We start from the raw sequence: 26,889 nt of genomic DNA on the forward strand, positions 1-26,889 counted from the left end.
CTTTTTACACCTATGGACCGGCAGAAATAAAAGAATTATTCTGTGGACCGGCATCGGTCCATGGACCGGTGGTTGAAAAACACGGGGCTAAGTCTTGGGCCAGACCCAACCATCCTTACCCAATCTCCACCCCAGACCCTGCCCCCATAATAGTACTAATTGCACCTTGCACGTCCCGTGCCTCATCTGGAAGCCTTCCCTCTGACATTGCAACGTCCGAGAGAAGGCTTCTGGTTCAGGCGCAGGATGCCCGTAGGAGCCACTGCCTGTGGCTTTGTGCACTGAATCAGTTAGGAAGAGGGAGCTGGCTCGAAGATAACGCCGCATCGATCGCAACGTGGACCGGCATTTGAAGAACACTGTTTTGGGCCTAATGCACGTGCTGGCCCTGTGGACCGGCAGGAAATTTCTGTGGACCGGCACTGGTCCATGGACCGGTGATTGAAGAACACTGTTATAGAACACAAGTAGAAGGGGGCGTGCACAGGGGTGGGCCAGGGGCGTGTCTTGCAGTTACATGCATAAGTTCTAGAATACAGTCATGCATGCAAGTGCTAACTTTAAGCACAACCATTTACATCGTTATAAAATTGGCATTTAGCGCCCATATTCTTTTGCACTTAATTTTAGTGCTCTTTCTTGAACTCATCCCTACGTAGCCCACTTTAATAGTCTTTACATCTTCTCTTTAGGAGGCAGAGAATGCACTTGGACAAAGACGTCACACTTAGATTACTGCAATCTACTTCTAACAGGTCTCCCGCAGTGTCATCTCTCTCCCTTGCAATCTATGCATAGTACATAAGAACATAACAACAGCCTTACTGGGTCAGACCAATGGTCCATCAAGCCCAGTAGTCTGTTCTCATGGTGGCCAATCCAGGTTCCTAATACCAGGCCAAAATCCAAAGAGTAGCAACATTCCATACAGAATCTCAAAGAATAGCAAGATTCCAGAATCCCAGAGAGTAGCAACATTCCATGCCACCAATCCAGGGCAAGCAGTGGCTTCCCCCATGTCTTTCTCAATAACAGACTATGGACTTTTCCTCCAGGGACTTGTCCAAACCTTTCTTAAAACCAGCTACGCTATCCACTCTTACCACAACCTCTGGTAGTAGTAAACTGCATAAGTGACAGCACATGGTAACATCTGTGTGCTATCTGCAATATGCAGCCCCCACATATTCTCCACCCAAAACCCACTCTGTTTCCACCCTCTAACACAGCATGTAGTTAATTCACAAACTGGCATGCACTATCATGCCAACATAGTAACGGTTACTACGTGCTAATTTTCACCCTTAGAAAGCTAGAGAGCAAGAGAGAAATAAGATCCAGATTGCAGGTAAGTTGATGTTTTGAGGAATGTCTTTAACGCTGCTGCTTACCTAATGAGAACAAATGAAGCTCATTTTGTGAGTGTTTATTTTCCTGCTGCTCTTTATAGCTTTCTTATTTCCCAGTTGATAAGCAGTGTTGCCTGGAGTACGCAGTGTAGTTAGATCAAGCAAGAAATAAGAGGGTCAGGGAACAAAATGATTACATTGATTACTTTAGCAGTACATGATGGTTCTTGCATTTATAGCTGGAGGCAGTCATAGTTCATAAAAATATTGGGGTTTTTTGTTGGGTTTTGTTTTTACTATGTTTCTCTAATAGTGCTTTTATGTTCAATATGGGGAATTCTTTAAATGGTGCCTACATTAGGTGTCGCTAAGTGCCCTAATTGTAGAAGCCTAGCAATGCTTAGGTTTGGGATCTGTGCTCAGTTTAGATTTTTTAATTGGCTTAATTGGTGTCTTCAGCCAGTCAAAAAAAACATTAATCAATTTAAAAGTTTGGTGCTGAACTCTTAGGATGCCTAATGACACCTGTGTTTAAAAGTAGACTTGGTTATGGGCAGAGAATAGGCGTGATTGACTTAGGCATTGCTAGGTGTCCGACATAGGTACCACCAAATTAACCCCTCCTTTTACTAGACTGCAATAGCGGTTATTAGCGTCAGGAGCAGCGCGGAGCATTCAGTGCAGCTCCCTGCGGTAATAACCACTATCATGGGGTGTAAACGAGTGAAAAGCTGGCTTAATGGAGTGGATGCCCTAGTGCTGCCTAAGTCCGCTTAGACACTGCTAGGCTTGATCCTTTTAATGGTGTAATTTATTTGATTGACAGTCACGCCGAGCGGCGTTTATAGAATGTGGCCCAATATGTATAGTCTTGGAGGAAAGGGCAGGAAGTTGGTTGAAGACAGGAAACAAACTAGTGAATGGTGTAGACTGAGCACAAATTATGCAATTTGGATCCTGCTTGCGGTATTGCATTGGCATGCTGTTGGTTAGTGAAGGGTACAGCAGTTCATTTCATGATGTTGATTATATGCTGAAGTTTAGCTGAACAGGTAATTATAGTCGGAGAGTCTCCTATGACATTGAAAAGTATAGGTGGTTTTAAAAAGAGAGAGTCTTCATGTCTGTCAGAAGGTGTCTCAGTCAAAAAGCAGTGTCTCGCAAACTTTGCGATGCCGTGGCACAATAAACGTGGTGGCCGCGGCTCAAGGCATCTAGAAGTGCGTGGACATAAACGTGATAACGTCATGTGCATGCATGATGTCCGCGCATGTGCAAAGGCCCTCCAGGTGGGGCCTTGATCTGCCACTGGGAGGTGCTGGAAGGGAAGAGGCAAGTTCTGTAGACAGTCAGCTGGCATCGATTCCTCTCTTCCCTGGCATCTCGAGGCACACCTAGAATCTCGGGCGGCACACAGTTTGCAATGCACTGCCCTAAAGGTTCAGTTGGACCTGATTTGGGAGTGCTGAAAACCCAAAACCAGCGTTAAAGGCATTTAGCACCGGACTAGCACTTATGTTAATGTAAACAGAATGTTCAGAAGACCCTAGCACAGGTATCAAAGATAGCTGCAAATTGTATTTAAATGTATTGAAATGGATGTTAATGAGGTTACTCGGTATTCCCTGTCAATGCTCAATCAACAGCACAGAAGCAAATGTTGGCCTTAATGCTGAAAACCTACCAACACTGGTAACCCTAGCATTGAAGGTTTTGAGGAGAAGATTCTTCAGAATTTCTAACATTAAACTGCTGATTTTGTTTTCTTTTGGAAGTGGATGAAAGCCTGTGCAGTCTGTAAGCGCTGACAGTGAGAAACAAACGTATGTGCTAGTCTGAGCAAAAGTGGAAGCACACATTGGCACCTGTTTTCTGCATGTAAATATGAGACTTTGAAAAAGTCAAATGCAACAATTTTTGAAAAGCTTATATTTAAATGCTCAGAAGAACTGCGCCAATGTGTGTTTGTGCTTCCAGTTTTGCCTGGGCTTGCGCACAAGATCTGTTTACCGATAAATTTTTTGTGCATTTGATAGGCCTAGGGTTACCAGATTTTCCAAATGAAAAATGTGGACCCATGGCCCCACCCCCAGGCCCACCCTTTTCCATTCAGCCACACACCATTCTGCCCCATGCCCGCCCTGTTCTGCCCGGCCACGCCCCCTCGACTTGCATGAGCAACAAGCGACGGATGGCATTCACACATGCGCTGGTGTGACACGATGACATCACGCACATGCGCTGGTGTGACGTGATGTCATCGCGTTGCATCCGCATATGCTCAAATGCCGTTGCTCGTTGCCACAAGCTTTTCAGAACCCAGACAAGGTCCGGACGTTTGGTAACCCTAGCCAGGCATGTTCTCCCCCTTGCTTTCAGTTTACTAGTGAACATAAATTTTGAACACCATTTGCTTTGGAGGGCTTCTTTTTTGCAATGTTGTTCACCGTGGTGTTTATGCTGTTGGCTTAACACTATTGGGGCCTTAACTTTTTTTCTGTTGTAAGGGTAATTTTGTAAAGCATTTTCTGCATTTAAAGCAGGGGATTCATAACCAGTGGTTCCCAAATCCCCAAGGGGTGCTGGAAAAGGTCAAAGAGGTGTGCAGAAGGGTCCTGAAATCTGACGCAATTTATTACTTTCTGGACATAATGAAGGCAGTTGTTATGACAGTTATTGGTAGTATAACTGCAAGGGTTGACTGTGTTTGGTTTTTTAAATTCACAATCAGATGACTCCACAGGAGCTGAACATTTTTCTCTTTCAAAGTAGCATCCTTCACATTCAATACATTTTTTTGCAACATTTCAAAAACGATTCAAAGGCCTCTCAGAATGTGCTTCGTCAGTCACTCGCGTGTTACCCTCTTTGAAGTGCTTCCACCGCCGAAATACTGCAGCATGGCTAATTGTTTCACCGCTGTATACTTGCTACAACATTTTCAAGAGTATCATTACCGCTCTTTTCAAGTTTAACAAAAGTTCAATCATACACCACTGGCGTACTCTCACTTACGCGTCTTCCTCATTTGCCATGATGAAACTTATGAAGTTCTTCCTCTCTCTGTGACCCAACAATGAAAACTACGGCAGTCCAACTGCAGGTTCAGAAAGGTCAGTGTATGACCTTCACAAGAACCAACGAAGCATTGCCATGTGTACTTCTTGGAAAGAAAAAACAGAGGCAGTTTCTTTGCTTTTCAATCATCCCTCATACGTATTAATGCAATTTTAGCGACATGTTAGACCACCACATCTCCAACTTGCTGATCACAACATCCAACTACAAAACCTTCAGGAGAGAATTAAAAACCAAGTTATTCAGGAAATTTTTCAAGTCAACCTAAACTTCTCAATATATCTCCGGACCATAATGCTTCTTCTAATTATCTATCTTGTAATCTCACTGGGTATGCCCAGACCAATTCTTTTGTAATCCGCCTAGAACCGAAAGGCATTGGTGGAATAGAAGACACTAATGTAATGTATTTATTATGTTTGATATACCGCTTGTACATGAGTATTAAGCAGTTTACAAAACTAAAGACATTAGTCACTTTGGACTTCACTGTCTGTCACTGACTTCACGGGCTCACAATCTAAACTAAGAGAAAAAAAACATCATTCATATATTCAAAGATAAAAACAGAAAGAAGATGAGAAGGAAGAAAGGAGCCCCTGAGGGATGTAGAGAACCAAGGAAAGTGAAGCAGAGTAGTAACATTGTAGAGAAAAAGATAGAATAGTAAATGTAATAAGATAAATATAAATTACTATAGCAGGCAGGAGAAAGAAATAGAAAAAAATAAAATAAGACAAACCCAGCAAAATAAAAATTAAATAAGGTACAGTACTCCCCCGATATTCACGGGGGTTACATTCTCGGGGTGACCGCGAATGTTGAAATCCCACGAATATCGTAAGAGTACTGTAATCGGCACTCTCCTTGCTCCGGCCCTGCCCGCTATGTTCGGAGGTTTCTGGAGCTCGGCACACCCTGCCTTCATCCCCAGCCCGAGCTACGCTGCTTACCTGGTCACAGTTGCCTTAGTCAGCGGCGCTGCGCACGATCAGGAAGACAGCTGTTACTATGGAGTCCAGGAGCTGCACTATAGCCGGAACCACGAGGGTTTACTGTAGTTGCTGTGAAAGTGGTTAGCAACACGAGCCCCTCCCAGTGACCCCACAAGAGCCGAGCCGGGCCAGGTCCCCCAGAGGAGGAAGGACAAGTTCAACATCGATCTCTCCCCTCCTGCACTGCTTACCTGGTCGCGGTTGCCTTAGTCGGTGGCGCCGCACACGAGCAGAGAGACATCTGCAAAAGCAAACCCTGGAATCTGCATGCGGGAACCGCGAAGGATGGGAGAATGCACCAGAAAGCGGGAGAGGGGCTGAGCTGTTACTACAGAACAATTACGAAGGGAGGAAGGTTTTAAAGATCCCCCTCCCCCTCGCGAATTACTGAGTCCACAAATTCGGAACTGCGAATTCGAGGGTTTACTGTACAGTTAGTGATTAAGAGTTAGTGACGTGTAGCTGCCAGTTGTCACTAGTGGACACTTGCTCCCTCTTTTACTAAGGCGCGCTAATCAAATTAGCGTGCGCTAAATGCTAATGCATCCATAGACTAGCGTTAGCATTTAGCGCGTGCTAAATTGATTAGTGCACGCTAATCGGTTAGCGCACCTTAGTAAAAGAAGGCCTTGGTTTACCAAGTTTCCAAGTTTTATTAAAATTTTGATATTCTGCTTAAAAATTGTCAAAGCGGTGTACATTACATTTTTTAAAAAGTATAAATATTTGGGGAATATATAATTAAGACATAAACCAAAAACAAGACAAACTGAAACACATAGGAAAGAGGAGTAGAACTACAGTCGTAATAGGAGAGACAAACAAAGAGGGTTGACACAATGGGGGAGGGAAGCTGTGCTCTTCCTTCTTTAATTTTAAGGGAAGTAGGTGGTCTAGGACGGAAGCGGTTTTAAGTTTGTTTTAAATTTAGGAAGGGGGTATGAGGGTTTAGTGATCAGTTGTGCAGGAACTAAAAAGGTTGAGAACTTCTGTTTTACTTACATATGAAGACGCTTATAGAATTGCCTAAGCATTGTAAAATGTAACTACGCTGAATCTTAACTTGTACTTTTAAGGGCCTTCCCAGAGGCATACTTTAGGCAGCATCGGTGCATGTTTTTATAAAATACATTTTTACAAGCACAAATTTGCACCTTCTTTATTGACTATTACTGTTTTATTATTTCTACAATGCTACTAGGCACACACGGCGCTATACATTGAAACACACAAGAGACAGTCCCTGCTCGAAAGAGCTTACAGTCTAATGATGACAGACACGGAAAAAATTGGTGAATCAATATATGCTGCTCATGTAGGGCAGAGCAGCTGTAAAGTTGTGAGCGCCATAGAGACTGATTCTAGGTGCTTATTTAAAACAAAAAAGGTACATAGGCTTCTATGTTGTTTTAATAGAATAGGTGCTTTATGGACTTTTCACATAGGCGCCCTTTATAAACTTAGGCAAAAGCTTAGTAAACCAATGTAAAAATGGCAGAGACCTCTTTATAAAACAAGCCCATAGTCTGTCGAAATGCAAAGTGATCAAAAGTGTGCACTTGATGCAAAACAGAGAAAATGAGCTATGAGGTTTAATGCACTTATTATAAAGCACCAATATATCAATTTTTAATAATAATAATAATAGTTTATTTTTATATACACTAGACAATTAGAAATACAAAGTCATATAACAATTATTATAAATGAAAATAACAGTTCAGAATAAAATACTAAATAGCAAAATACAGCATATAAAAGATAGTAATTACACAATACAAGTTGATTATACTAAAATAAATTAAGTGTGTAGAATTGTTTAAACAAATGATCATAAGATAGTAGAAACTGACTAAGATAACAAATTTAAGAATAAAATCAATATTGTGTTTTCTATTGTTTAAATCAGGGAACTCCGGTCCTCGAGAGCCGTATTCCAGTCGGGTTTTCAGGATTTCCCCAATGAACATACATTGAAAGCAGTGCATGCAAATAGATCTCATGCATATTCATTGGGGAAATCCTGAAAACCCGACTGGAATACGGCTCTCGAGGACTGGAGTTCCCTACCCCTGGTTTAAATAGATAAGTTTTAAGATCTTTCCGAAATTGATAATAGGTAAGGGATGAGGAAATGAGAGCATTTAAAACATAAATCCATTACTCCTGCTTGGAATGCCAAGGTCCTATCCCAAAATTTTTTATAACGGCATGTTTTTACTGAAGGAAAATAAAAACCAACCGGATCTGCAAATGTTTTTCTTAATAGTAAGAAATCTAAAATGGGAAGAAAGATAAGATGGTGCTAGACCAGGGATCTCAAAGTCCCTCCTTGAGGGCCGCAATCCAGTCGGGTTTTCAGGATTTCCTCAATGAATATGCATGAGATCTATGTGCATGCACCGCTTCCAAAGCATATTCATTGGGGAAATCCTGAAAACCCGACTGGATTGCGGCCCTCAAGGAGGGACTTTGAGATCCCTGTGCTAGACCAAATAAAACTTTAAAACAAATGCAACCAAATTTGAATAACACTCTGGCCTCAAACGGCAAGTAGTGGAGCTTTTGATAATATAAACTAATATGATCGTGTTTTTTCAAATTAAAAATCAAACGAATTGCTGTATTTTGTATTATTCTTAAATAACATTACAGTAGTCCAATATTGAAAGAATTGACGATTGAACCAAAATTCAAGTTTTTTTAAACAGTGATAAAGTATTGTGCATGTTCTGATCCGAAAGAGCCTCTTTATAGAGCCAAACTATACATGCATTATAAACCCCCTCACCTATCACGTACTTCTTTACTTTTCCAAAGAAAGTATTTACCAAACGGTCAATTTACATTAATAAATTGCTGTTTACTTCACTATATACATATTTATATCTAATCAGTTTCCAAAAACTGTTTACCTCTACAAATAGGCTTTTTCAAAAGCTCCCACCCTCCTCGTGATTGTGTATGCTGATGGTTCTTGAAGTTTGTATGGCTGTTAGAATTGAGGCTTCTGCTTGACTTACTACTATTAATTATTTCTATAGCGCTACCAGATGCGCACAGCGCTGTACAGTCACAAGGAAGACAGTCCCTGCTCGAAAGAGCTTACAATCTAAACGGACAAACAGGATGTCATGGATACAGTTAAGAGGAACAGTTAATTTGCTGGCTGGGTTGGAGGGCAGAGGAGTAGGGTTAAGGATTGAAGGTTATATCAAAAAGGCGGGTTTTCAGTCTGCTTTTAAACAAGGGAAGGGGCTTGACAGACAAACTCGGGTAATTTATTCCAGGCATAGGGGACAGCTAGATGAAAGGAACAAAGTCTGGAATTGGCAGTGGAGGAGAAGGGTAATGTTAAGAGCGACTTATCTGAGGAATAGAGTTCTCCGGGAGGTGTATAAGGCAAGAGAAGAGATATTGAAGGGCAGCAGAAGGAACACACTTGTAGGTCATCAATAGGAACTTGAAGTGTATGCGAAGGTGGATAGGGAGCCAGTGAAATGATTTAAGGAGAGAGGTGACATGAGTAGTGAGGTTGGTAGAAGATGAGTCGTGCAGCAGAGTTTTGCACAGATTGCAGGGGGGGAGATGTGGCACTGTGGGAGACCAGTTAGAAGTAGATTGTAGTAATCTAAGTGTGAGGTTATAAGAGCGAGGACAAGGATCCGAGTAGTGTGCTCAGAAAGGAAGGGGCAAATTTTGACGATGTTGTAAACATAGAAACGACAGGCCTTAGCTACTATTACTATTAATTATTTGTATAGGCACACATTGAATTCAGGTACTTGTTGTCAATGTCCCTAGTGGGCTCACAGTCTCTGTACCTTGACTTCAGCTGCTTTTTTTACTTCCTCCATATGCTGCCACCGTAAGCCACTTCCTGGATAGCTCTGCCTTCTTTTAGATGTACCAATATTTGCCTGTTGTGCTGTCTAAAAGTAGCAGTGAAAGTTCACCACCAAATCTGACTTTATTATAAGGGGTGAATTGTCACAGACTATAAGCTGGGATGTCATAGTTTGAGTGTGGGAAATCAAACTACTGTATCACCACTGATGGCTTGTTCTGTCTTTTGAGAATAGAATTAGGTTTTGCTATTGGTTTTCAAGATTCAATTCCACGTCAGTGTTTGGTAGAAAGTAAAACTCATCATTTAGAAATTATTTTGATGCAACAAAATGTAGCTTCTTTGGGAGCAGGATGCAGAAATGATGTGATAAGTGAGAAATTCTTACGTGAGCACAAATGTCTGGGGAACGCACTGAACAAAACCTTAGGAATCAATACTGAAGCTGCTGTCAGAGGTTTTGTACAGGATCATACTGCCTTACACCAAAGCTGGTACCTTAGTGAAGAGAAGTTTTCAGCATTATTGTTAATGAAAATGAAGAGCACTGGGGAATCTTGTGATAGAATTTTTATTTTATTTATTCAATTGTATTCAATTTTCTATACCGTTCTCCCAGGGGAACTCAGAACAGTTTACATGAATTTATTCAGGTCCTCAAGCATTGTTTCCCTGTTTGTCCCGGTGGGCTCACAATCTATCTAATGTACCTGGGGCAATGGGGGGATTAAGTGACTTGCCCAGGGTCATAAGGAGCAGCGTGGGTTTGAACCCACAACCTCAGGGTGCTGAGGCTGTAGCTTTAACCACTGCACCACTCTTGAAATAAAAATGTAGCAAAAGTGAGCCAAGTAAAGGACAATCAATCCATTGTGACATCACTGATGAGGTTGGCTCTTATTGGAGGAATGAGGCGTTATAATGTCACAATACCAGATCTGGCAGAGGCTGAAACTTTTCACACTATTTATTCAATTTTCCATACTGGCCTCCCAGTAGAGGATTATCCAGGGTCACAAGGAGCAGTGCCCTGGGTGACTTGACCATGGTCACAAGGAGCAGTGTGGGTGCAGGGTGCTCAGGCTGTAGCTTTAACCACTGCACTACACTCTCCCATCAAAGATTAGTTTTGAAGGCCTTATTTAAACCAGACACCCCAGGATGGCAAACTCAGTGCTCTAACAAATAATCAACTCCTTCACTCTGCTCTGAGGTGCAAATTATTTTGTACTGCTCCGAGTATATGTATGTCACCTGCAGAGACATGTCTCGTGTATGGGTCAGAGCCTAGGCTCTTTGTACTTGATCCTTCTTCATCATTCTCCTCTGCATACCCTTAAGCTATTTCTCCAACCCCACTCTTATCTGAACCTCTTCTGGTATTGGGTAACCACATAGTCCAACAAAATGTCTCTCCCATGGAGACTTTCATCTAGGTCATCTGTGCTTTGCTTTCAGCCAACTGACCATGCAGCGTCTGTATAGTGTTCTCTAGCACTGCCTTCCTCTCAGAGCTCTTGCAGCTCTGCACTCTGTCCATGTCTTCTCTTACAGATTTGTCAGCTGATGGGTCAACACTCTATTTGCTTCTGCACGTTTAGTACAATCTAGCTGGGCTACATTTTCTTTTTCACAGGCTCCCTCCTTCTGGAGGCACAATTCGTGTACGGTATCCTGAAGCCTGGCATTCGGATCTTCCAAAACCCATGTCTTTGCATCTAGCGCTTCACAGCTTGATACCTTTTCAGTCAGTTGCTTCTGCAGCCCAGAGTGCTGCCACCCTGGCCGTTGCCAACTCCTGCTGCATCTGCTTTATTTCTGTTTCTGCGGCCTCTGCCTTGTTCTGATAATCCTCACTCTGGGTAGTCCAGCAGCTGATTTGGTCCTTAGCCTTCACCAGTTGCATCCAGAGGACCTTCTTTTCCTCCTTTAACTTAGTTATTTGTTTAGTAGCTAGTCTTATTTTCTCTTCCATCTCTTTGATGTAGCAATCTGCCTCCTCTAGCTGGCTAGCTAGGTATTGGGTTGATTCCTGAAGCTCTATCCCTGGGGCTTCAGGAGGTTTCGTCTTTAGCTGAACCATCCAACTCTTCTGCCATTGTTCTCTCTTGCCTGGGGCTTCTGGGCTAGGGTTACAACTCATCAATTTCCCCCTTTGGCTGCGCAGCCCCTTTCCTGGCTTCATTTTTTTTTCCTGGTGCCTTCTTGGCTACCCCAGGTGAGTCCTTCACTGTGCCCCCTTCTAGGGCTGGTAATCCTCTATTTTCAGAGGATTTGGTTAGCCAAAGCTTTCCAGCTCCCAGATTCCTATCTTGGGCTTCATGCCTAAAACTGCCTGGATTCTCACCAGTATCCTGTAGTACTGACTTGAACACAGTAACTCCACCCCAGAATTTCCATTGTTTCAATTCAACTTCTTTTAACTTTAAACCACTTCTGACAGTTCCATTTCTGCTGCCCATACTACCAGTAGCTTAATTAAGAAAGGTTTTCAGCTGCTCCTCCCTTCTTTTCTGTAGCCTAAGTTTGATTTAGGCTGCAATCAGCAACTTAATTAAGTCTGTCAGCATTCTGCTGTAGCTTTCTCTCTTTAAACTTTCAGACATGAAAAGAAAAAGAAAAATCCTACTTGTCCAGCACTGACTAGCTGTTGTGTTTTCCCTCACTAGCTCAGGTGGAGCTTTGTTGAAACCCATAGCCTGTTGAAAACCTCCTCTCCTTCAGAGGTCCCACTTCCTCTGGAGTTCCCTGAATTCAGTTTCTTTGTGACAGAAACTCAAAACCAGGCAGAAACACCATATGTAACTGGCTGGTTTGGATTGCCAAGAGAGGTCTGGACAAGTATATAGCCAGGATACCCATTACACATGAACAAAAAGGTTTTATTATAATTGCCTCACACGAAAGATTAACCAAGCCCATGTAACACAGGGTCTGGCTCTAGCCAGAACTGAAACAAGAATCCCCAATTCAAAAAGCAATGGCTTACCTCACACACACTTGGCTGTCTCACACTCTTTCACACTCTAAACTAAAACTTAGATTTGTAGACTGGGTCAACACCAGTAGGAGCTCGACTCGGTTAACAATAAGAAAATAATACATAAATGAACTCTGTCTCTCAAACAAACACACAGAAGTACTCCTTCCTACAAGAGTCCATCCCCTCTGACCCAGCAGGGCTGTATTCCTTCCCTAATGGATCTCATACTGAGCTGCAAAACTCAGGCCATTCTGGGACATGTAGTTTCCCCCTATTTGCCAAATACCTCCTGCTGCCCAGGGATATAACTGCAGCTTCAGTGAGGGAAAACCACTGAATCTCTCACAGTCTGGCCAAAAGTTATGGGGCTCATAATCAAAAGAGAAAAATGTCTAAAACCGGCCTAAGTCGGCACTTGGACGTATTTGGGAAATGTTCATCCAAGTGCCGATAATAAAAATGGGTTTTGGACATATTTGCAGTAATAGTGAAAATGAGCATTTAATATCAACAAAACATGAAAGCTTTTGGTTATAAGTGAGACAGTAAGCAAGCTTCCCCCCCAAAAAATATGCGAGACTTCTGACATAATAGCAGTAAATTCTCTGGGGTTCAAGATCCCAAAATAGTCAAGGAAAAAACCACTTGATTATTGTGAATTGCAGTTCATAGCACCAGTTCTTTGCCCTGGTTCTGACTGAGCTGAGGGCCCCAAATGAGCAAATGATCTAACCATAAGCCAAATTGGTCAGGATCATAAATATAAAATTATTCTTTATAAACAAACTTTTCACTTAGCAATGAATAAAAATTAAGCTCCTATAGCTATCTAGTACACGGTATCTCATATTCCCTGGGCCTGAAAAGTGTCCTTCCTTCTTTATCAAAAGTTTCACGGCACATGTACATTTCACTGTGGAGGTTGGGCCAGAGGAGGGTTTAAAGAGGCTGATGAATAGTCAAGACCAAAGATTGCAAGGCCATTGGCTTGACAGGGCCCAATAGTTGCTGTTCTTACTGTGCCCTGTTTACTTGAGTATGCATGAGGAATGGAGTGTAATAAAATAATCAAGAAGATCTACTTTAGATTGAAACGCCCACAGCTTTTGGAGAAGATGTCGGGAGCTTGTATTGCGAGTCAGCCCTGGTTGTGGCTAGTTCCACTAGAAGATGTGTTGCCTTCTCTGTTTCTGTAATGGTAATACTTTATGAAAAGAAACCAATGTTTAGGTAATACCTAAAGTTTGTTGAAGGTTCTTGCATTAGGAACACTTTAGAAAAGGGATTAGTGTTTAGATAGCACTTAAAGTTCATTTAAAAGGTAGGGAGGGAGGAGTGAGCATACATGATTAAAGAATGGAGCACAGGATACGGACTTAGAATGATCTCTAAATCATAGAAGGTCCTATGATCTGAGTTCTTGAATTTTATGATATGTTCATCTCCCATAGAATATTCAATGTTTAGTGAGATCATTTTTAGAAAACCAAAGTGAAAGAATATAAAGCCTTTTAGGTGATGAAATATGTATATTTTGATCAGCAATTTGTAGCGATCATCATTATTCTTGGAGTAATCAAAATACAATATTTTCTTTGATCATCTTATTACCCCTCTTTTTTTCTAGCAAACTGAGGAATGGCGAGTGACAGATGGCGTTGTGGACCTGGGGTGGTCCTGGAGATTCCTAATAGTGGCTAGGCTCCTAGGTGCCCTGGGGAGTGTCTTACCCTCTACCCTTGAGGAGAGGGCCCCTGGCAGTAGCAGGTGCTCAACTAATTAAGACTGAGCTGAGGGAGAAGGTATGTCAGAGATTCAGATGTTTCTCTCACTGAAGTTACAGCAGCAGGGGGTGTTAGGCAAATCAGGGAAAACTACAGTGCTGAGATCCATTAGGGAAGGACTACAACCCTGCTGGGTCCAAGGGGTGGAACTCAGGCAGGGAGGAGTACTTTTTGTCCCAGAATGGAATCATTCGGGGAGGTCCCAGATGAAGAGGTCCCTAAGAGAGAGGAACTTTCAGTTTTCCCTAGACTTGGACGAGGCAGAAGCCATGGGAAGCTAAATGCTGCCTATGGAAGCTGACTGAAGTTGAGTAGAGAGAAAGAAAGAGAGATACTGTCCAGGTGAGACAGCTACTGATGATTTGGCTGAGGTAAGCCATTGCTTTTTGAAGTGGGGATTCGTGTTCCAGCTCTGGCTAGAGCCAGACCCTGTGTTACATGGGCTTGGTTAACCTTGCGTGTGAGGCAACTATAACAAATAAAACCTTTTTCTTCATGTGCAACAGGTGTCCTGACTGTATGTGTGTCCAAACCTCTCTTGGCAGCATGTTATGTAGACATTGAGATATACAGCCAAATATTATACATTAGCTGGTACAAACATTTTCAGACCAATGAATTTATGTAGCTACCACTCAAACCTAGCTTCCAAATTAAACCTGTGAAGGAGTAAAATTGCATAAAACTAAACTTTATGGCTGAGATCTGCCAACCTTCACATTTTCATGCCTCCCGCTAAATACAAATTGCCATTTAAAAAACAAACAAACAAAAAATACTTTTAAGGAAAGAATCTCAGTGGTGAAAACTTTTCAGCAAGCCATACAATATCATTATTTTTCCATCAATGTATAAAGGTAATCATTGCTTGAGGTCAAGTCAACTCCTTAAACATGAACCTTATGACAAAGACCACACACCATTTTAGTAGCCTTCCTCTGGACTGACTCCATCCTTTTTATATCTTTTTGAAGGTGCAACCTTCAGAATTGTACACAATATTCTAAATGAGGTCTCACTAAAGTCTTATATAGGGGCATCAATAAATACCTCCTTTTTCCTACTGGCCATATCTTTTCCTATGTACCCTAGCATCCTTCTAGCTTCCGCCATCACCTTTTCAACCTGTTTGGCCACCTTAAGATCATCACATACAATCACACCCAAGACCCACTCTTCTGTCATGTACTTAAGTTCTTTACCCCTTAAACTGTACCGTTCCCTCAGGTTTTTGCAGCCCAAATGCATGACTGCATTTCTTAGCATTAAATTTTAGCTGCCAAATTTCAGCCCATTCTTCAAGCTTCACCAGGTCTTTCTTCATGTTATTCACACCATCCTGGGTGTCTACCCTATTGCAGATTTTGGTATTGGATTAAATTAAATGCTATGACTGGCTTTTAACGTATTCAAATTACTGTACTTTCTGAAAGCTAGGTCCTATATCTTCCTCACCAATTAAAAATATGTGAAAAATATATGATTAAAAAAAGTTGCAGAATTGAATGGTTGTGAAGATATTGAGATGTTGCATTGATGTTTAGACCTGAAAGAAAATGTGCCCTCAAAGTGGATTGTTTTACCTGTAACAGGGGTTCTCCGTGGACAGTGAGATAAGACACCACATGCAGGAGACATCATCGCATGATGCTGCCTGTTTAGATTTGCTCCTTGAAGCTCAGAAAAGTCTGGAAGACTCTCTGAGCTTGTGCCAACCATTAACATAATTTATACATCAGTATAGCTATACAAAATGATATTAAAGAAATGTAATGTAACATGTATAGTACTACCAGTAAGGGAATAGAAATGTAATTGGTGTTAATTTTTCTAAAACAAATGGAACAGGGTCCGCGGTGTTATCTTACCAGTCAGAGCTTGCGCAGATGCATTTGCCTTCTGTTTTATGGACTTAAAACAGATCCCATTGACCACTTAGAATTTGTTTTTGGGGAGTCCTCATTGTACATCATTTCAAGATAATTATTTAAAGTGTTCAAAGAGTGTGTTTTAATTGCTAAAAGATGCTGAAAAGTGCAAAAGAAGGATATGATATTTTTTTAATGTCTACTTTTGTAAACTCATAAAATGCTGGGGAAATGCAGCAGTGAATTTGATAAGAGCCAATGATTTTGGTTAAACTATATTGACATAACCAGAGACCTAATAAGAGACTAACCCCCCTTGTCTACAAAGCCACGCTAGTGGCTGCTGCGCGGTAACGGCCCCGAAGCCCATAGAGATTTAAAGGGCTTTGGGGCTGTTGTTTCACGGCAGCCACTAGTGCGGCTTTGTAGAAGAGGGGGTAAAACATTGAAGCAGTGGATGGGATATTGCTGTAATTTCTTTCTGTTCTTGTATTGACTTAAGGCATTTACTGGGGACAGGAATTGGAGAGAAATTACTTTGTTATACTTTCATCACACAGCACAAAAGTGTGCTTTTAATTTTGAACAAGTTTTAATTTAAAACTGGTGAAAAGTAAATCACTGTCAGAATTGGCACTCACACCTTCGCTATGAGGCTTACCCATAGACAAGACCTTTCTCTGTAGCATCTTGAACATCACCATCTCTACAGAGTTTTTCGTTTTCACTGTCAGTACCTGCACAACATCTGCTTTGTGATTACCGTATTTTCGCGGATATAACGCGCGCGTTATACGTGATTTTACGTACCGCGCATACCCCTCGCGCGTTATATGCCTGAGCGCGGTATACAAAAGTTTTTAAACATAGTTCCCACCCCGCCCGACGCCCGATTCACCCCCCCAGCAGGACCGCTCGCACCCCCACCCCGAACGACCGCTCGCACGCGCTCCCACCCGCCCCCGCATCCACGATCGGAGCAAGAGGGAGCCCAAGCCCTCTTGCCCGGCCGACTCCCCGACGTCCGATACATCCCCCCCCCCGGCAGGACCACTTGCACCCTCACCCCGAAGGACCGCCGACTCCCCAACAATATCGGGCCAGGAGGGAGCCCAAACCCTCCTGGCCACGGCGACCCCCTAACCCCACCCCGCACTACATTACGGGCAGGAGGGATCCCAGGCCCTCCTGCCCTCGACGCAAACCCCCTCCCCCCAACGACCGCCCCCCCCAAGAACCTCCGCCCGTCCCCCAGCCGACCCGCGACCCCCCTGGCCGACCCCCACGACACCCCCACCCGCCTTCCCCGTACTTTGTGTAGTTGGGCCAGAAGGGAGCCCAAACCCTCCTGGCCACGGCGACCCCCTAACCCCACCCCGCACTACATTACGGGCAGGAGGGATCCCAGGCCCTCCTGCCCTCGACGCAAACCCCCCTCCCTCCAACGACCGCCCCCCCCCAAGAACCTCCGACCGACCCGCGACCCCCCTGGCCGACCCCCCCACCCCCCTTCCCCGTACCTTTGGAAGTTGGCCGGACAGACGGGAGCCAAACCCGCCTGTCCGGCAGGCAGCCAACGAAGGAATGAGGCCGGATTGGCCCATCCGTCCTAAAGCTCCGCCTACTGGTGGGGCCTAAGGCGCGTGGGCCAATCAGAATAGGCCCTGGAGCCTTAGGTCCCACCTGGGGGCGCGGCCTGAGGCACATGGGCCAAACCCGACCATGTGTCTCAGGCCGCGCCCCCAGGTGGGACCTAAGGCTCCAGGGCCTATTCTGATTGGCCCACGCGCCTTAGGCCCCACCAGTAGGCGGAGCTTTAGGACGGATGGGCCAATCCGGCCTCATTCCTTCGTTGGCTGCCTGCCGGACAGGCGGGTTTGGCTCCCGTCTGTCCGGCCAACTTCCAAAGGTACGGGGAAGGGGGGTGGGGGGGTCGGCCAGGGGGGTCGCGGGTCGGTCGGAGGTTCTTGGGGGGGGGGGCGGTCGTTGGAGGGAGGGGGGTTTGCGTCGAGGGCAGGAGGGCCTGGGATCCCTCCTGCCCGTAATGTAGTGCGGGGTGGGGTTAGGGGGTCGCCGTGGCCAGGAGGGTTTGGGCTCCCTTCTGGCCCAACTACACAAAGTACGGGGAAGGCGGGTGGGGGTGTCGTGGGGGTCGGCCAGGGGGGTCGCGGGTCGGCTGGGGGACGGGCGGGGGTTCGTGGGGGGGGGCGGTCGTTGGGGGGAGGGGGGTTGCGTCGAGGGCAGGAGGGCCTGGGATCCCTCCTGCCCGTAATGTAGTGCGGGGTGGGGTTAGGGGGTCGCCGTGGCCAGGAGGATTTGGGCTCCCTCCTGGCCCAATATTGTCGGGGAGTCGGCGGTCCTTCGGGGTGGGGGTGCGAGTGGTCCTGCCGAGGGGGGAGAAGAATCGGACGTCGAGGGGGTGCATCAGGCTTTCAGGATGGGGACAGGACTTCAAGGGGGGACAGGCAGACCTTCAAGGGGGGACAGGCAGACCTTCAAGGGGGGACAGGACTTCAAGGGGGACAGGCACGGAGAGGCGGGGCAGTGCACCGAAAGTCAGGGCGGGTGAACGGTGAGTCGGGGCAACCAGAGGAGAGTCGGGGCAGTGCACCGAAAGTCAGGGTGAGTCGGGGCAACCAGATGAGAGTCGGGGAGAGCGAAAGGAGAGTCGGGGTGGCCAGAGGAGAGTCGGGCAGCATGCGCGTTATATGCCTGAGCGCGGTATAGAAAAGTTTTTGTACATATCATCGTGATTTCTGCGCGCTATACCCCTGTGCGCGTTTTACAATGGTGCGCGTTATATCCGCGAAAATACGGTAAATGGAAGATTTCAATTTCTAGAGCCATGAGTAGCAAATAAAAACAAGCAATCACTTAAATAATGTTTCTGACTGCTACAAGTGTCCTGGCAGGAACAGAGAAGACAAATGCCAAACATTCCAATATTGTTAAATCCACATCTCAGCATTTCAATTACATAAGAACATAATAATTGCCATGCTAGGATAGACCAAAAGTCCGTCAAGCCCAGTATCCTGTTTCTAACAGTGGAAAACCCAGGTCCCAAGTACCAGACAGAAACCCAAAGAGTAGCAACATTCCAGGGCAGAGATTGTGATGTCATAATGCCTCATTCCACCAATGCCTAAGAGCCAACCTCATCAGTGATGTCACAATGGCTTGATTGTCCTATACTTGGCTCACATAAGAGCATAAGAATAGCCAAAATGGAACAGACCACAGGTCCATCAAGCCCAGTATCCTGTTCCCAACAGCGGCCAACACAGGTCACAAGTACCTAGCTAGATCTCAAGTAGTAAAATCGCTTATTCTTCAAAATCTGTTTCAGAGCTTGGTGTTTGTCTTTGAGCATGTTTAAGCTGGCAGAAATCAAGGATGTAAAACCATTTGTCTCATGTATTTTTTTCCCTAAAGCCTTTGAGCATATTTGCGAGTGATACAGCCTTTACTGTCTCTACAATCTTAGCACTTTTCAAATTGGATATTCTTTTTTTTTTAGCCGTGGTAAGTGCCCTTGTGTTCCAACGTCAACAGCACTACAATGTTACAAAGACAGCGACAACTGGTGAGTATGGAGAGACTTGGGATGCCCTCACACAACAGAGGTGGAGATTAGAAAAGACTGGACTAAATTAGTTGGTTATGCAGACTCTGACCCCATCATACTGTTATGTGAGCACTGTTTGCCATACTGCAGAGGTAGCTTTTTCTTTTAAATTTTTTCCAGTTTTGGTGTTAAATATTGATTAATTATTCTTTCTAATCAAGGCCGGCGTTAGGGGAGGGCAAACAGGGCAGTTGCCCTGGGTCCCACAGCTCCATGGGTTCCTATGATCTGAACTTCTCTTCCCCTTCTATCTCTCTCACTTCACCTCACCTTTCTGATCTTTTTTCAACATCTAAATGTTCCTTTTCAGAGGGGCCCCATCGCGGCAGCCATTCTCACAAGTTGCATGTGGCTGCCCCGAAGCTTTCATTCTGCTGCGATTTCCCTGCCGGAAACAGGAAGTTGCAGCAGAGGGGGTGGATTGCAGCAGAGGGAAAGCCGCCAGTGGCTTTTTAGAATGACTGCCGCGTTGAGGTCCCTCTGAAAAGGAACATTTGGACAGTGGCATACTGTGGGGTACGGGGGTGCGGACCGCCCTAGGTGCAGCCCATAAGGGCCGGCATCATGAACTTTGGGCAGCAGCAGCATTCACAATTCGCTGCTCTTGCTGGCATCAGGCTTTCCTCTCTGCCTGGTCCCACCTACTTCTGTTTCTGCGAAGGCAGGACCTAGCAGAGAAGAAGGCTGGACAATGACAAGAGCAGCAAGGTGTGAACTCTGCACTGCCCACCGGGTACAGGGTGAAAGAAGGAAGGAGGGGAGTGGAGCTGGAGAGAATTGCTGCACCCAACTGGGGAGAGGGAGGGAAAGGAAAGGAGATGACAGGCCATGGAGTGGAAGAGAGAGATGCCAGGGCATGAAAGGAAGGAGACAGATGCCAGACTAAGCATAGCATGAAGGGGGAAGGAGAGATGGAAGGAAAGGAGAGAGAGAGATGCCAGGTCATCGGGAGAGGGAAGGAAAGGAGATAGATGCCAGACCATGAAGGGGGGAGAGAGAGATGCCGGGGCATGAAGGGAAGGAGACAGAGATGCCAGACCAAGGGGAAAGGAAGGAAGGAGGGAGGGAGGGGGAAAAAGGAGAGGCCAGATGATAGAAGGGGAGGGATAGATGTCAGGGCATGGAGGGAAGGGAAGGAGACAGAGATGCCAGACTGTGGGGTGGGGTGGGGTGGGAAGGAAGGAAAGGAGAAGAGAGAGATGCCAGATCATAGAGGAGGAGGTGGAGACAGAAAGAGAAAAACGGAGAGGGAGTGAAGCTGAAATTAATCATGTACAAAGGAGAGAAGGGGCACAGGATAGACAATTTATGGAAGAGACATAGAAAGAGGAAAGATGCCATATGGAAGGGGGAGAGGGCAGAGGCTGGATGGAAGGGGCAAAGAAAGAGGGCAGAGGTTGGATGAAAGGGCAGATGTTGCATAGAAAGGAGAGAGAGGACAGATTCTGGATAGAAAGAAGAGAGTGAAGAGAAAATAATTAAAGCAGGAACGACAAAAGTAGAAAAAATATTTTTTTGTTGCTATAGAATAAAATAGTATTGTAGTTGTATTGATAAACATTTATAAACAAAAAATGGAAATAAGGTAATCTTTTTATTGGACTAATTTTAATACATTTTTTACTAACTTTTAGAGTCCAAATCACCTTCCTCAGGTCAAGACAGAATATTGTAACAGCAGTATATTGCAATGACCTGAAGAAGGAGGTTTTGGCCTCTTGACAGCTAATTGAAAAATTGATTTTTTTCTTATTTTCCATTTTTTGTTTTATTTCTCTTTGTTAATTTGTAAAGTGGTGATTGTTATTTGCCAGCTTTTTTCAAATTTACATCTGCTATCTTTATATTTTGCAGAGTATTAGGGGATATGTGTCACTTTTTGTGGTTGTTCACTGTATGCAGAGTCTGGCTTCTTGGCGGTTCAGTTTAAATTTTGTCTACATATTTCTATTTTTAGTTTATGATTACTTATTCCATACTGGGTGAGGGTGTATCTCTTATATACCATGTTTCCCCGAAAATAAGCCCTAGTCGCTGGCAGCAGCAGCATCAGTGATTCGGCAGAGGAACAGCCCAGGCCGCAAAGCAGCCTGTTTAGATTGCTGCAGACATGCCGGATTGTTATAAGATATTTATTTCTGTCTCGCGGTTTGGATGGGACGGAGAGATGGGTCGGCAGGAGAGGGGGAGGGGCGGGGGGATGCGCATCAGTGGTGGGAGGGGGATAGAAATATGCTACATGGGGGATGGGAGGAAGGGAGGGATAGAAGCTGCAAGGGTTCTGCTGCACAAGGGATGGGAGGGAGGGATAGAAAGATATTGCACAAGGGGATGGGTGAGAGGGGAGGAAAGAAGCTGCACATGTGGGGGAGAGAAAGGAAATAGGAAGAATTGTGGGGGAGGAGAGGAAGGGAGAGATGATTATTGTACATGAAAAAAATAAGACATCCCCGAAAATAAGACCTAGTGCCTTTTTTGGGCCCAAAATTAATATTACAGTGTCTTATTTTCGGGGAAGCATGGCATGTATGAAAAGGACATTGTTTTCTGTTAGTATTGACTGGGCAGGATCGATCTGTATTAATCTGGCTTGTTTCGTTTTACAATGGGTGTATTGATGTTCTAGTGCTCACTGCATTGTTTAAGATGCAGCCTTTTCCTAGATGTACCCTTGTATGACTCATAGATTGTTACTAAAATATATATTTTTATATACTGGAGAGGGGTGTTAAAAATTGAGTGGCCCCAGGTGTCTAATATACTAGGCACACCACTGCATTTGGATATTCAAAGGAGATATGGAAGCGGTATACAGTGGTGCCTCACACAATGAACTTAATTCGTTCCAGGAGCAAGTTTGTTATGCGAAAAGTTCGTTATGTGAAACGCGTTTTCCCATAACAATACATGTTAAAAAAAATAATTTGTTCTGCAGCATAAAATATGCTAAGATGACATAAAAAAAGATAAATTTGTCAAAATGGTGAAAATGGTGGTCTTGCTGAGGCCAAACTCTTTGACGAGGTCACACTGTTTTACCCCACATTCACTCCTTCTAATTATTTCCCGTTTCATTTCAACAGAAATCACCTTCCTGCTTTTTTTAGAAGCCATGATATATAAAAAATATTGAGTTTATCTTAAAAGGACGACTGTATACAGTGAGAGAGGGCAGTTAAGCGCAGTGACTAACGACTGCCTGCAGTGCCTGCGCGGAAGGATGCAATACATCGGCAGCTCGGGCGACTTCGTTGTGTGAAACGAAGTTCATTGTGTGAAACGAAGTTCGTTGTGTGAAACAAAGTTCGTTGTGTGAAGTTCGTTGTGTGAAACGAAGTTCGTTGTGTGAATCAAGACATGAAGTTCGTTGTGTGCAGCGTTCGTTGTGCGAGGCGTTCGTTATGCGAGGCACCACTGTATAAGAAATAAATTACATTACATTACATATGGAAGGTGAGGGGAAGCGTGGGAGATGGACTGGACTGAAAGGAAAGAAAAGTCTGGACCATGGGACCTCCTGGAGCTATTTTAAGTTGGCCGATGGTGCGGGTGGGGAGGGATGAGAGAGATGGGAATACACAGGCCAGTGGGTGGGGCAGGGAGGGACTAGATTAACAAATTTATGAAACAGGGTTGGGAGAGATGCATGATGGACAATGGGAAGAAGGGATTACAAGGGCTTAGGCAGCCCCCAAATTTGGAGGGGGGAGGAGGGGTGGGCAGCGGTAAACTGTGGGGACAACACATTCCTCCTCCACCCCCCTTCCGGCAGGTGGAGATGCATCTTTTCTTCTTCCACCTCCTTTGATCCAGTGTTTTTCTTCTTTCTATCCTCCCCACTGTCTGGTATGCCCTTCCCTTTCTGCACAGTCCTGTGCAGATGGAAAACTTCTGTGTCAGCAAGAGGAGAAGCCAGACCGTGGAGAGGAGAGAAAGGAGAGAGATACTGGACTGCATAGTTTGTGAGCTGGGGAGAATGCCAGACAGTATATGCACGTCCACTAGAAAAGCCTGAGCCCAGAATGGGAGGCCTGGGTCTCCAACTCCCTCTCCCCTCCCCCCCCCACCTCCGTGGCTACAGCCCTGGGAGGGAAGAGAATGGCAGAGATGTAGAAATCAGGGGAGACAGGCAGGCCTATGGAAGGGCAGTCAGTTAGAACAAGAAATATGTTTGGAGCAAGGGATGAGAAGGGGAAATGGATGAGGGTGGAAGGGTGATCTGGATCATAGGGGGAGAGAACAGCAGGAAAGAGTGGGAACAATTTTGGAACAAGGCAGAAAAAAGTGTTTTATTTTAAATTTATTACCTGGAATATGTTAGCTTTGGGATAAGTGTATCACAGATCTTTGTATTGTGTCCAGTGGCTTACCAGACAGCTGATGGGGGAGTAAGGGGAGTAAGGGGTGAAGGTGGGCAGTGGCCCTGAGCCCAAAATAGGTAGGAACTAAATTTATCCCAGGACAAGCAGGCAGCATATTCTCACGTATAGGTGACGTCACTGACGGAGCCCCAGTATGGACCACTTTAAAAGTGCATCGTCACTTTAAGTCTTTAGGAAAGTTCGCTATAGCCCGAACTGCGCATGCACGAGTCCTTCCCGCCCGACATAGGGCGTGCGGTCCCTCAGTTTTGTAGTTTCTGTGCAGCTAAGAAATCGTGTTTTCAAAGGCTGTTAAAAAAATTTTTTCGCTGCCTTCCTGATCTCGTGGCTTCTGACTTTTCAGTCAGTTTTCTTTTCTTTTTCTATTTTAATTAAAAAAAAAAAAATCAACGAAAAAGACTTTATTATTTTTATTTTCTTTTGCTGTCGTGGGCTTGGGTTCGACGGGCCCTTATGGATTGCCATAGCATTAGTTTTTCCTATGGCTGTCTTACTGTTACTGACACTCCCGCCGATAGTGCTCAACACGGGCAGTTGCTGTGCTTGGGCAGTTGTGGTCACCGCCATCCACCGCTGCTTCTTGCGGTGTCTGGCCTTCGACCTTGCCGTTTTCTGCTTCCTCTGCTCTTTTCTTCAGCAGCGCATTCCCACTCAACTTCAGCAGCAGCTCCTGTTCCATGCCCTCAGGAATCCAGTGCCCACTGCATTTCCGACACCGGCTGTAGTAATCCAGCCTGCACCGACCACATCGACACTGAGAGAGGATCTCTCCATGCAGTCTGCAGTGTCGCACCTCACAGTGGGTAAGTCGGCTGCCAAGCTTTTCCCTGTTCCCTTTGGGCTTCCGGTCATAGAAGCAGTGAGTCAAGTCCTGCCAACCTCTAGCAACCCCAACTATAGCTCCGCTTCGGTATTGATTGAGTGCCTCGATACTGGCATTCTCATTTCTGAAGCGTAGAGCAGCGCCGAAGTTACCAGCTAAAAAAGGCCAACGGTACCAGTGCTTTTCTCTAATGCAGCGAATAACAGAATTGGTGCAAGAGGTATTTCGGCTGCTTTTGCTGACTCCCATGTCAACATCGACTCTCTTGGTGCCAGTTCAGTCTGAGCCATCGATTCCAGTTGTACCTACCCAGGAGTCTCCAATAGTGGCACCGATCCTGGTATGGGAACCAACATCGTCAGCTTCTCGACGCTGATCCTCTTTTCCACAGATATCACCAGAGGCCATATCGGTGCTGCCTAGCAAGGCTCTCCACAAGTCAAAGCATTGGAGCCTTCGGTACCGTCTGTTCAACACTGCCCTGCACTGCTAGAGATTCGGATCTCTAGGGGGTTTCTGAACAGGAACCTCTGCTCTCCGACGCAGAGGATTCCTCAGAGGGTAATTCTACTCGCCTTTCTTCTCAGGCAGCAACTTTCCCAAATTTCTCCAGGAGATGTCTGGGGCTTTATCCATTCTTTTAGAGGTGGATTCTAAAACATCCCATTTTTAGATGCCTTAGCTTATGTTCAGCCAGCCAAGAAGTTCCTCAAACTTTGAAACTCCATTTACAGTAACAGTGGCTCACCACAATTTGGACTCACGATACAGGGTGGTCCCCTTTCCAGGTTTGATAAACCCCAGCTCCCTCATGAATCTCTTCTCTAGAGCGAGTGTTTATGCCTTTGTACCTCCTGGCAGAGAGGGCAAGGCTATGAATCGGTTTGGCAACCGTCTATATCAGACTGCTATGTTGGCCAACCAGGTCTGGTGTTTCCATTTTTCCTTCTACCTGAACCATTTGGTGAAACAACTGACCATGTTCCAACAATATCTTCTGGAACGTAAACTCCCGGCTTTCCAACATTTCATATCAGACTTGCTTCAACTCTGCAAGTACATGGTCAGATTAGCATATGCCACCTTTAAATTGACCTCGTGTGGCAGCAATGTCAGTTGCTATGCGGCGCCTTGCCTGGCTTAGAGTGTCTCAGCTCGACATTAACCACCAGGACAGGCTAGCAAATGCACCTTGTTTGGGGGACGAACTCTTGGCGCGTCCATGGACACGGCTCCTCAGCAGTTGTCTGCCCACGAGACCAGGTGGGGCACTCTGGTCAAGTCCAAAACGAAGCCTTCACCTTCTCGTTCCTTCACAATCTTCTTCTCATCGAAGATTTTCTGCAAAACCTTTGCTTCCGTTCCAGTCTCAATCCAGGTGACAAAGGCCACAACAGCAATTGCGTCAGCAAATAAGCTGCTCTGCAAAAATCAACACAGCCTTTTTGACGTGTTTCTTCAGAACATAGCTAATGTTTCCATTCTCCAGTCTATGCCTCAACCCATCGGAGCACTATTACAGCTTTTTACACACCAGTCGAGGGTAAACCTCTTACTGCTCATCCTTTAGTCTCCAGATTAATGAAAGGTCTTTTCAATGTGAAACCACCTCTCAAACCTCCACCTGTCATCTGGGACCTTAATGTGGTACTTTCCAGCTTGATGAAGCCACCATTTGAACCAATGGCTACAGCTCATCTTAAGTTTCTCACCTGGAAAGTGGTCTTCCTTATTGCTCTCACCTCTGCCAGGATGGGTCAGTGAGTTACATGCATTAGTAGCAGATCCACCCTTCACAGTTTTTCATTATGACAAGGTGGTTCTGCATACAAATCCAAAGTTTCTTCCGAAAGTTGTCACTGAATTTCATCTTAATCAGTCAGTTGTTCTACCAGTGTTTTTTTTCCTAAGCCTCATTCTCATGCTGGATAAACCGCCTTGCATACTTTGGACTGTAAATGAGCTTTGGCCTATTACATTGACCAGACAAAGCCACATCGAACATCTCCCCAACTTTTCGTCTCTTTTGATCCAAACAAGTTGGGGCATCCTGTTTCTAAAAGAACGATTTCCAACTGGCTGGCTGCCTGCATCTCGTTCTCCAGATGGGATGTGCACTTCGGCTACTCTATATTACAAAATTTATTTTCCT

General features: G+C 44.9%; 1 protein-coding gene across 5 annotated transcripts in view; it reads left to right on the forward strand.

Moving 5' to 3' along the window:
• Positions 1-26,889, forward strand: part of SFMBT2 (Scm like with four mbt domains 2) — a 243,407-nt gene that overhangs the window by 63,654 nt on the left and 152,864 nt on the right. For 2 of the 5 annotated variants that reach the window (XM_033959308.1, XM_033959309.1), the window contains exon 5: positions 19,425-19,490. The exons of 1 other annotated variant lie outside the window; for it this stretch is intronic. In XM_033959308.1, the coding sequence (XP_033815199.1) occupies positions 19,425-19,490 (66 nt within the window). Of the gene's footprint in view, positions 1-13,294; positions 13,483-19,424; positions 19,491-26,889 lie in introns of those variants that run through there. 2 more of the 5 variants (XM_033959311.1, XM_033959312.1) reach the window with 2 other exon arrangements.

The sequence above is a fragment of the Geotrypetes seraphini genome, chromosome 9 (assembly GCF_902459505.1).
Source record: "Geotrypetes seraphini chromosome 9, aGeoSer1.1, whole genome shotgun sequence".
NCBI lineage: Eukaryota > Metazoa > Chordata > Amphibia > Gymnophiona > Dermophiidae > Geotrypetes > Geotrypetes seraphini.